This window comes from Empidonax traillii, unplaced genomic scaffold (genome assembly GCF_003031625.1).
Source record: "Empidonax traillii isolate 1590-97213 ecotype Southwest subspecies unplaced genomic scaffold, ASM303162v1 scaffold624:size695616, whole genome shotgun sequence".
Lineage (NCBI taxonomy): Eukaryota > Metazoa > Chordata > Aves > Passeriformes > Tyrannidae > Empidonax > Empidonax traillii.
In genome coordinates this window covers 124,715-135,987 of record NW_020955817.1, presented here as the reverse complement: position 1 = coordinate 135,987, position 11,273 = coordinate 124,715, and the positions used below count along the sequence as shown (strand labels likewise).

Below are 11,273 nucleotides of genomic sequence, written 5' to 3'. Positions count from 1 at the left end.
ACTTGGTGTCAAAACAGTTTAAAATGGTTCCCTGGCCATCTTTACATAATTTTTTTTTTTTATAATTTTATTTTTATGCAGAATGTTCTGCTTGATGGAAGAGTTTGGGAGTTTGGAGATGGCAGTATTTGTGCTGTTGTGGAGCACTGTCACCTGAGGGTCAGCCCAGGTTCCCCCCCACTGTGACCCCCAAAGATGGGACATGTCTCTGGATTTTTAACCACTAGGGATCCACTGGGCCTCTTTCTTAAGGAATAACTATAATTCTGTAAAATCTCTGAATGCTTACTTGGGTAGATGAATTCAGGTCTCGATGAGAAATAACATTTCATGGAACACAAAAGCAGGTTTTTCTGCCAAAAGGAGACAAACCAAGTGGTTTTGAACACCCGCCCTGGCAGGGCCGCATTAATAATCTCACTGCTTATTGTATTAGGGGGCTGGGCAGGAATGTACCCATCAGGGGGTGATTTGGTGGAGGCAATAAAGTAAAACAGCTTTAGTGACAGCACTCCTCCCTCTGGCAGAAGTGTCTCCCCTGACCCACAGCACAGGTTCCCGTCTGTGGGGCAGGGCAGTACATTTGGACAAAGCCCAGTGGGAGAATCACAGAATCACTGAGACAATTAGGTTGGAAAAGAGCTTTGAAATCATTTAGTCCAACCTGTGACCCAACACCACCGTGTCAACCAGACCATGGCACTCAGTGCCACGTCCAGTCTTTCCTTAAACACCTCTAGGGGCAGTGACTCCACCACCTCCCCAGGCAGACCATTCCAATGTCTAATCACTTTTTCTCTGTGAAGAAATTCTTCCCTCATGTCCAACCTTAACCTCCCCAAGCACATCTTAAGACCATGTCCTCTTGTCCTGTCACTATTTGCCTGGGAGAAAAGACCGACCCTCACCTGGCTGCAACCTGCTGTCAGGGAGTTGAGGAGAGTGAGATCTCCTCTGAGCCTCCTCTTCTCCAGACTAAACACCCACAGCTCCCTCAGCTGCTCCTCATCAGACTTGTGCTCCACACCCTCTACCAGCTCCTTGCCCTTCTCTGGACCTGCTCCAGCACCTCAATGTCTTTCTTCTTGTGAGGAGCCCAGAAGTGCACACAGGACTGGAGGTGCCTCACCAGTGCTGAGTACAGGGGAAGAATCACTTCCCTGCTCCTGCTGGCCACATATTCCTGATACATCCTGATAGGATGCCATTGGCCTTCTTGGCCTGCTGGGCACACCTGGCTCATGTTCAGTTACTGTCAACCAGCACTGCCAGGTCCTTTCCCACTGGGCAGCTTCCCAGCCACTCTTCCCCCAGCCTGCTCCAGACCCTTCCCCAGCTTCGATGCGCTTCTCTGGACCCGAATTGAACTGGACACAGGACGGCGAGTATGGCCTCACCAGTGCCAAGCACAGGGGAGAGCGCTCCCGCTGCCCCATCGGTCCTGCCCCAAACCCCGTCCCCTCCGCACACCCTGAGGGCGGGCGGGCGGGCAGAGCCCGGCGGGGGCGGTAGGGAGGAGGCGGGGCGAGCCGGGAAGCGAAAGTGCCGGGAAGGGGAAGTTCGAGGAGCGGCACGGCCATGGCCAAGGCCCCGGCGGAGCCCGGGCCCGGCTCCGGCCCCAGCCCCAGCCCCGTTCCGCTGGACCTGCAGGCCGTGCCCCTCGTAGCGCTCAACTACGGCGTCCGCCGCCGCCTCGGCCTCTACCTCAACCCGCGGGCGGCCGCGGCCGCCGACTGGACGGCGCTGGCGGAGGCGCTGGGATGCAGCTTCCTGGAGATCCGGCGGCTGGAGGGGCTGCCCGACCCCACGGCCGCGCTGCTGGAGGAGTGGCCGGGGCGCTGCCCCGGCGGTGCCACCGTGGGGCAGCTCCTGGACGTGCTGCGGCGCTTGGGTCGCGACGATGTGCTGATGGACCTGTCCGGCAGCGTGGGTGAGGAGCCCGGGACGGGAGAGCGCCGGGGAGGGCACGGGGAGAGCGGGACAGCCCCGGGAATCCCGGCGCTGGGACCGAGCCTGACCCCGGTGCTGCTTCCGTGATGCCTCGGAGGGAGAGAGAGGATGCTGCTCCTGTCGGTCGGTCTTTGCTGCTCCTGTCGGTCTTTGCTGCTCCTGTCGGTCTGTCTTTGCTGTTCCGGTCGGTCTTTGCTGCTCTGTCCGGGGAGGTGGTGTTAAGAAACAAATTTCACTCAATTAACGCAATTTAAAAAAAAAGAAAAGGCCTTCCCAGGCTGTGACAGGAGTGACATCCCTGGTGTTTTCACGAGGGCCGCAGGGTTGCTCCGAGGGCTGGAGCGCCTCGGCTGTGGAGACAGGCTGGGAGAGCTGGGGATGTTCAGCCCGGAGAGGAGAAGGCTGCAGGGAGACCTTAAAGCCCCTTCCAGTGCCTAAAGGGGACCTATAGAAAAGATGAGGAGAGAGGGACTTCCTGCATGGGTGGATAGTGATAGGATTAAAGGGAATAGTTTTAAACTAAAAGAGGAGAGATTTAGATTAGACATTAGGGTATTAGATATTAGGAACAAATTCTTCCCTGTAGGTGGTGAGGCCCTGGCACAGGTTACCCAGAGAAGCTGTGATGCCCCTGGAAGTGTTCAAAGCCACACTGGATGGGACTCTGAGCAACCTGGGATCATGTAAGGTGTGTCTGCCCACAGCAGAGGGCTTGAAATGAGATGATCTTTAAGGTCACTTCCAACCCAAACCTTCACAGTAGCCTCACGTAGCTTCCAGGAGAGAAGTGCAAAGTGACTTGAAGCCCTGTCTTATCCCAAACCTTCAGTAATAAAGTTTCAGTGTGTCAGAGGATGCTTTGGGCCCGGTCAGCCGCTTGCACTGGCACTAGAGAGTGTGAAAATTATAATGTGTGGCTATAGTGTGATAGGAAGGTATTTGCTGGGGGAGATGAGGGATGTGTGGAAGTGGATAAAGTCGGGGGGAAAAAGTTTCCATGCAAACTGAAAAAATTGGGGCAGGTCAGTGACAAGTATAAGGCCCTTGTGCTGTTTTGATAACCTTTCCTTTATAGGCTCTTCATACTCTCTGCGATCAGAGAAGTTTGGAAGGAAGCCAGCTGTTATCAGAAGGGGAATTTTTTTTGCCAAAGGATTTCCAAAGCCAGAGACTCCGATTTTGAAGTCCTGTGTTGTACAATAGAACTTACTGGATTAGTGATGAGGAAGTAATAAATCTCACTTCCTGTTACTCACAGAGATAAAGGAAGATGTAGAAATCCATCACTGTAGAGAGCCCGACCAAGAAGTGTTGGAGGACTTCCCTTTGCTCCTACTTAAGAACACAGTCTGAACACCAGGTTTGGGGAAAGACAAAAGCATCACTGTGCTTCGTGATGCGCTGATCAGAGTTTCCTAACAAATTAGGGGAGGCTTCCAGCTGTGCAGGAGAGCTGGGGCTTCACAAAAATGTTGGGGTCACCCAGGATGGTTCTGGCCCTGAGCTCAGGATTTGGCCCAGTGGAAGGAATTGTGGTGGATGGGATTTGTCAGAGCTGGAATAGACTCCAGCAGAAGGAAAGTCACAAGTTTTGCCCAGAGTTAGGTCACACTGATAAGAGGAGACAGACAAATTATTGGAGAAAAGACCCACTAAGGGCTGTTCAACACAAAAATACTGTCTCTGGCTCAGGAAATTCCTTGCCTCTAAATCATCCCAAAGATAGATTATAATAAATAGATTGTAGATTTTATCTAAAAGATAAATTATTTTGGGGAAATATCTCCATAAGCCTCTTTTATTCTTATGTTCCCCCCTAGATATCTGTTTTTGGACAGTGATTGAGATAGGATGGTGCTAGGTGCAAATGGACCCTCAACCTGACCAACTGGCTGTTTCTGCTATTATTTTTGGCTGAGGGCTGCAGTGAGGGCCTGTGACCTCGTGCTGGTGCTCAGAGCTCTTGCAGAAGTTGGAGGTATTTACTCATAAGAGGAAAGGAAATGGATGGTTTCATGCACTCTTGTGTACGCTATTTCCTGATGCCGGGGCATCTCTGTGTACACAGTTGGGACTCCTGCAGTGGGGTCCAGCTCAGGATCAGAAGACATCAGTGTCCCAGCAGCTCTGCCCTAACTGTGATCTTCCTCAGCAGATTATTTCGCTGAGGAAATAATCATCTTTAGGTGCCTGAAGCTCTTTTGCTCTTTCCTGCTGAAACTCAGTGATTTTTTTTTCTGGCCTGACCTATTATAAAAGTTCTGCTTCCCTGACTGACAGTTACTTGGTCTGTTTTTTTTCTGTCTTCTCATCATGCTACTCCTTTTGCTCTTTGGGTTTCATGTGTTTACTCTTTCTTTCCAATACCTCAGGCTTTTCTTTGACTGTTCGAGGAGTGTAAAGCCTGGTTAGGTACTGGGTGGAGTGGGACAGCTTAGCTTGGAGTAGTTTTTTGCTCCTTGGTTTTGTTGTTTAGCATCCTTTATTTTTACAGGCCCAAAGTCATCCCTGATTTTGTTCACTCTTGTTGATCTGTACAGTCAGGTGCTGTTTCCAGCTGGGGAACTGATCCATCCCAAATCAGTGAATGCCTTTTGTCTCTACACCCTCATGGGAGCTCATGTAATGCCATAGGGCCCTCAGTTTGCACTCATAATAAACCCATGAGTGCTGAACCCACTGGCAAATTCAAACTGGCTTCAGTCATGACTTACCTGACACACCTCAGGCAACTGGCAGAGGTGGGGCCTGAGTCTGAGTTTAGTGAGGGAAGATTGGAAATCTGAACCTTCTGGCTGGTAAGGAATGTGGCATGTTCTTCCCTCTGCAGGACTGGGGAGGCAGGGGGGAGGAGAAAGGCGGATTGGGAATGCCTCAGCCTCAGGAAGAGCCCTGATCAGATCTGAGCCTTATTAGATTGGAGATAATCCAGTCATGAGATGCAAAGCTGAGATACAAGCGGGGGATGGAGCCTCAGGATGGGCCTCCTGCAGACCCACTCATGCTGATCAGGGATTCTCTACTCTGCTGTTGCCCCACGAGCTCTGCAGCTGTGCCAGCCAAACCCTCTGAGTGATCAGGAGTTTCCTGATTAATACTTATTGAGCTTTTTGCTTTAATCTTAAGCAAAGGCAAAGGCTCTAGGGAGTTGTATCTTATTCTTAATTCCTGGTTTCAAATCTCCTTTTACTTTTAGTTCTTCTGTAATTGCAGAGTAGAAGAGGCTGCAGGGTTTCTTCCTGCTTCTCTAAAGGTTTAACATTTAGGTTTATGATTTATTTTTAAACCAAGTCTGTTCACGGTAGATCTGTGTCCATCACTGTCCTCAGACATTGGGAAGTTCACAGCAGCGACTGTGACAGGACTTTGTCCTCCAGTTACCCTAGAGAGCGGTACACACCCACCCTGCCCTGGGTAAGAGGATCCCTTGTAGGTGTTGCTCAACATAAAAGCTGTTTTCAGGGGCTCCTTAAAATGTTTGTGTCCTCCTGTGTGTGGTGAGTGTAGATACTCACTGTCACCTGCAGTTGTCCTGGCTGTCAAGGGCCAGGGGTGTGAATCAGCTCCTGTGTGCCTGCAGGGAGTTGCTAAGGTTGGAAAAGACCTCCAAGATGATTGAGTCCAGCCATTAACTCAGCACTGCCAAGACCACCTCTAAACCATGTCCCCGCATGTATCATGTGCCACATCTACGCTAGATACAGTAGAACCAAGGGTAATAGGAGGAGATCGTTTTAAAACAAGTAAAAGGGAGTATTTCTTTAAACAGCAAGCATCAGTTTCAGGAATTAATTGCTAGAGGAGGTAGTGGAGGCATCATCAAGAGGTTCAGAAAGGGCTAAGAGAAATTCTACGTACCAAAAAAACCAGAGTGGGGGTTTCCCTCTAATATCCCTGATCCATGAAATAGCTGTTCCTGTTATGATGAATGGCAGCAGTGTAAACCCACATCACCGGAGCCTCTCGCCTTGGTTGTGTGTTTTTGCAGAGGAGGACTGTAGGAAGTACTTGCAGAGGAAGCAGGAACAGGCCAACCAGCCTCTTCAAGTGCGAGAAGTAGACAGCAGCGTGCCAAAGACCTCGGAACTGATGGGCATCACCATCAGGGACGATCCCTACGGTAAGTGCCCGGGGTTCCATCGCTGGAAGGCCTCATGCCTCATGTTGGAATGGCCTTCAGCTGTAGCAGGTCCCCTTGAGAAGTGCAGGAAACCTGTTTGCTTTCATTCCTCCCGTGACTTTTAATAACCTAGGCTGGAATGCTTTGCCTGGTAGTCACGGGGCATTTTCATTTTTCCTGTTTCCTAGAGCAGAGAGGAAAAGCAACCCTGGGGGATGCCATACCCAGGAACAGGCTGGCACATAGCCACTGGACACATACAGGGAAGAGAATTCCCAAAACCACATCCCTTAGCCCAGCCTGGTGCAGAGCAGCAGCTGAAAGCTCAGGGGGTTGGAGTCCAGGGGGAGGGACGTCAGAGCTGATTTCCCTGCTCTGCCTTTGGCAGGTGGAACCACCTTGAGTGAAAAGGAAGCAGGTTTGAAGTAGGGCTGGGTGTGAAGTGGGCAGAGAGAGGAAACAGTTCTCTGTGTGTGTGTGTGTGTGTGTGCAGCTCTGCCTGGGCAGCCACGTGCCTGTGCCACCACGTGCAGCCCTGCGTGTGCAGCCATGTGTGTGCACACGTGTGTGTGCCGGCCAGTCTGACCCCCTTTGGGGTGGGGACATCATTAACCCTCCCCAAATGTCCACAGACCCATATGCTGGTGTTTTCACAGGGCAGCTTTGGTTGATGTGACCCCCAGGTTAGTGCCGTGCCCCTCCAGCAGCACCCTCAGCTCGACTGACCTGGCAGATATTCCTCTTCTGCTTCACTGGATGCATCTTGGGCTGGATCTGCCTGCTGGGTTGATACTTTCCTCAGCAGCTTTTAGAGTCTCTGACCTATTTTTTCACTGTGGTAGGCTGTAACTGGCATAAAAAATTGAAAATATCTGTAGTGACATTGATATGGAAAAAAAAAAAAACCACAGTGGGAAGCTATCCAGCAGCATTAAGGCACTTAATTATGAGAGACATTGCCCTTAAAATGCAGCAGTTTAATATTTGGATAACTGCTAAATAAACAAGAGCTGCCAGCCGTTAGTGTGATTGGAAAACAGGCCCATTTACTTAGGATACGACTTCAGGTACCCAGGTCTGGCATCTTAGCCATAAAAGTGGCAGGTTCCAGATTTCAAGGTTGACCCCATAGCTCCATGGACAGTGTGTGGCAGGACATCGCTGGATGAAGGGCCTGCAGGAAGGTTTTGGTTGGGAAGTTCAAATCTCTGTGAGCTGAACTGGAGAAGGAGGACCTGGAGCCACGAGGATATTTTAGATGTGTGAGTCCCAGTGAAATCCCAGAGCACTGGGGCTCTGAGTTGCATCCTCTGGGGTACTCTGCTCCCTCCAGCTCTTCACAGACTCTTTCCCCTTTCACTCCCTGTGGCTGGCTGGATGTTATTGCCTCCACAGATTTTGCCTGTCTGCATCTCAGCTCCCCTCCCCTGAGCGCTGCCAGCTGATGTGGCTGTATGTGAACAGCCTGGCTGGTGAAAGCAGTCGAGGCACAGGTTTGTGTTACCTCCTGCCAGCCCTGTTAGGCTGAAGGGCAGCTGGTCTAATAAAATGTTAAATTTTCTTCGCAACTTTGGCCTGAGCTTGTCCATCAGAGCTCCTGATTCCGAGTCAAAGTCTGTGGGAGCTCGTGAAAGCTCACTGGAGGAGTGAGCTTCATTTCCAGTAGGAGATGACAGCTACATTTTTAATGGTTTCAGGGAGCGGAACAGAGATATTTGATGCCTTCATCTGCTACTGTCAGAAAGACCTGCAGTTTGTCCAGGAGATGATCAGGGAGCTGGAGCAAACAGAGTTCAAACTGAAGCTCTGTGTATTTGATCGGGATGTCTTGCCAGGAACCTGTGTGTGGTCCATCAGCGGAGAACTTATAGAGAGGAGGTAAGTGAGCCGTGGCTGCTGGGGCCAGCTGAGTGTCATGGGACATTACAGTCAGTTTACCCTGATGTCTGCAGTGTGGTGCCAGTGAAACAGCACAAATCCACAAGAATGTCTTTATGGGGTTTGTTTTATGCTCTTGCCTCATTCCCCAACATGTTGATTCATTGTGTTCACAAGGGAGGTGCTGCTTAGTGATGCTGCTTATGTTTGATCACTTTTCTTGGCCTTATTTGTCATATATGGACAGAGGGCCACATAAAGGTTGCACAGACAACCTGGACTTTGCTGTTTCCTCGTTTTTTGGTATATGAGTGTTATCTTGAATCAGGTTTCTGTGTGTAACGTCGCTGTCTGTCTGTCAGTCGTTCCTGCTCTGCAGCTAATTCCTGCTGGGACACAGCTGTCAGGTCCTTCTCCACCAGAGCAATTCAGAGCAGTATGTGCTTCTATCCATTAGAATGAGAACATTTTGACATTTTATCTTTTTTCCCCCCTGACTCCTCATCTCCAGGTGTCGGAGGATGGTGGTTGTCGTTTCAGACGATTACCTGGAAAGCGATGAGTGTGATTTCCAGACCAAATTTGCTCTCAGTCTTTCCCCAGGTAAGATCTCACAAATACTCCCATTTACACTTGCACATTATTATTATTATTTCCAGTGCAGTGACATCTGAAGCATCTGAGGTCAGTGGGCTCTGTACCATTGGAACTGACTGGCTTCATAATCTGGTTGTGCAGGCAGGGACCTGGGCTCGGTCCCTTGCCCTGCTGTTGACCTTCCACGTGACTGTGAGCGAGGAGCTGCCCGTGCTGCAGTGCTCCAGCTGTCAGTGGGATAATGCTGCCTGCTCCAGAGATGTCAGAGCTGCACGTCAGGCTTGTGAAGGGCTTTGAGATCCATCCAGGCAAATTTGCTGCTAAAGAAAAAAGTATTACAGTAAATTTAGGGTGTGAATAAATGCTGGAAATAGGGTGTCAGGTAATGGACATGCAGATTTCAAGGCCAGGCTGCATTGGGGCTCTGAGCAACCTGGTCTAGTGGAAGGTGTCCCTGCCCATGGCAAGGCAGGGTGGAATTACGTGATCTTTAAGCTCCCTTCCACCCAAACCATGATTGTATGACTTTTGTAGAGATCTTTGAGTATTGTGGATAGGTTAAATAAAATACTGAATGAATGTTCAATTTAGGTTGGAAAAATTTGTATATATTTTGTTCTGAATTGAAAAGCCACCAATTTACCTCCGTCAGGTTTGTTCTAATTGCCCTTCTCTAACCACCAGTTATTCTACGCTTGTTGCTTCACCAGTTTCTTGTGGGTATCACACCTTCCATTAGAACAGGAGAAGTTCCATCTGTATGGAATGAAGTTCCATCAGTGGAAATGTGTGTAAATACAGGCCTAGAGAACTCACAGATTCACCTGTTTGTGTGGGGGGTAACTAATGCACAGAAGGGTTTGGTAGCAGGTTCTGGGAGCTCCGTGGTTTACTTCAGCACCTGCTGCATTTATAAAATCCTGGTTATTTGCCTTATCCAGGTCTCAGTGACATCAGTTGCACTGAGCAGCACAGTGCAGGTAGTGGCAGGAGTCTCTGCGGAGAACTACAAGGTGAGGAGTTCCTCTGTACAAGAGCTGCTCCTTAAGCAGCAGTTCATGTTAGCAGGGGGATTCCTCGCAGCCCCTTGGCTGGGGAACATCTGCAACCTGAGCAAATCAGGATTTGAAACTTTCTCTCCAGGATGAATGCTGATTGCAGTATAATGAGAGCAAATCATCAGGAGCAGGCCTGGATCTGGTGATGTGTGTGCCATGGTGGGGGAGGAAACGGATTTGGGTGGCTCTGTGTAACCTGTGCCTGTGTGACCTGTCTTCCAGGGGCTCGTAGCAAACGGCTGATCCCAGTCAAGTACAAATCCATGAAGAACGAGTTTCCAAGTATCCTACGGTTCATCACGATCTGTGATTACACCAACCCTTGCACCAAGAAATGGTTCTGGACGAGACTGGCAAAGTCCCTCATGTTGCCATAGGGCAAAGTCCCGAGAGCTGGGTGCTCCTGTAACCTGCCCTGGATGTGCCTTTGGACTGGGGGGTCGTTCACGCAGGGTCTTCCACCACTGCAGAACCTGGATACTTGCAATCTGTGCTTGGGAACAAAGAACTGGGAACAAAGAACTTCCTCTTGCACTTCTTTGTAACTCTGAGGGCAGATAAAGCAGCTGTGTGGGTGTCCTGGGTTGAGCCAGTGAGCAGCAGCATCCAGCAATTGTGCAGTCAGCACTGTCACTGAAAATACTGGAAATACACATTTAAAGACCAAGTGTCTGATACAGGAATGCCCTGTTGTAAGCATTAGCAAGGCCTCAGTGCCTCAAACTGCAGGCTTTGTCAAGCAAGCATTTCCTATTGTTTTAAAAGCTACAGTAACATCTGGGCTTGGTGGGATTGTACCATGTTGGTTCATGTCTGTCTCTGTTCAGGTCACATTTAATTCGGGGATTTTATACCAGCATTTAATATTCCTAGATATTATTAAATGTTTACAATGGAGCCTTCAGTCTTAAAATACGTATTTTCAGTGACAGCCCTTACTGCACAAAGCAGGGGCTGCTGTTGCTCATTGACTTGAGCAGGAACCAAGCTGTGCACCTCAATGGCTCCAGATCTTAAATTCTTTCGCCTTTAAAAGCCTTCCAAAACCCAGCAGCTTTTGGGATGCCTCAAAGGCACAGGGATAAATATTGAATAGTGTATTAAATTGAAAATTGGGCTGCTTAAAATATAAAGGCAAATGTTACATTAATAGGAAAGAGCCTGTTTTAATTAACTGCCACAATAATTACTGTATTTCTGTGACTAAGGCTTGGAGCAATGTTGAGACTGCCCTGCTTGTTAGACTTGGCCTTGAATCCTACACAATGACTAGCAGATCTCATCAGTGCTCCGGGGTGGGGGTCAGGAGTTCTGCCCAAAGGAGTGTTTTAAAGCCACCCTGTATTAAACAAATTTACAGTAAATATTTACTTTTTAAATTGGGGAAGAGAGGAATTTTGCTTATGTATCTGCAGTTGCTTGAACTCTGCCCCTTTGTTCATTACTTCAGCCACTGACTCATGTTGATTTTACAGCTTAATGTTTTACTAGTTTACATTTTTAAGGTTACATCTGAATGTAATTTTTAGGGTTTTTTTTTTAATTTTAGATTTGTTCTAAAGCATTACCAGGGCTGAGGAACAGATGAAAACGTGCCCCTGCCTCTCCCTCAGCCTGTGAGGGAGATGGTCAGTGAATGATCCTTTAACCAGGGTTCCTCCTGGCTGACA

At 49.2% G+C, this 11,273-nt stretch overlaps 1 protein-coding gene across 1 annotated transcript; it reads left to right on the top strand.

Moving 5' to 3' along the window:
• Positions 1-1,559: 1,559 nt before the first annotated feature.
• MYD88 (MYD88 innate immune signal transduction adaptor) lies at positions 1,560-10,753 on the top strand. The gene is made up of 5 exons (XM_027898813.1): positions 1,560-1,930; positions 5,939-6,070; positions 7,768-7,948; positions 8,460-8,551; positions 9,826-10,753. Exons 1-5 carry the CDS (start codon positions 1,579-1,581, stop codon positions 9,978-9,980), a joined length of 912 nt encoding a protein of 303 aa, XP_027754614.1. The 5' UTR covers positions 1,560-1,578; the 3' UTR covers positions 9,981-10,753.
• Positions 10,754-11,273: the final 520 nt, after the last annotated feature.

Coding starts and splice junctions, on each gene's coding strand:
- MYD88 (XM_027898813.1), top strand. CDS start 1,579: ATGGCCAAGGCCCCGGCGGAGCCCGGGCCCGGCTCCGGCCCCAGCCCC. Junction 6,071..7,767: donor CATCAGGGACGATCCCTACG/GTAAGTGCCCGG, acceptor TAATGGTTTCAG/GGAGCGGAACAGAGATATTT. Junction 7,949..8,459: donor GGAGAACTTATAGAGAGGAG/GTAAGTGAGCCG, acceptor CCTCATCTCCAG/GTGTCGGAGGATGGTGGTTG.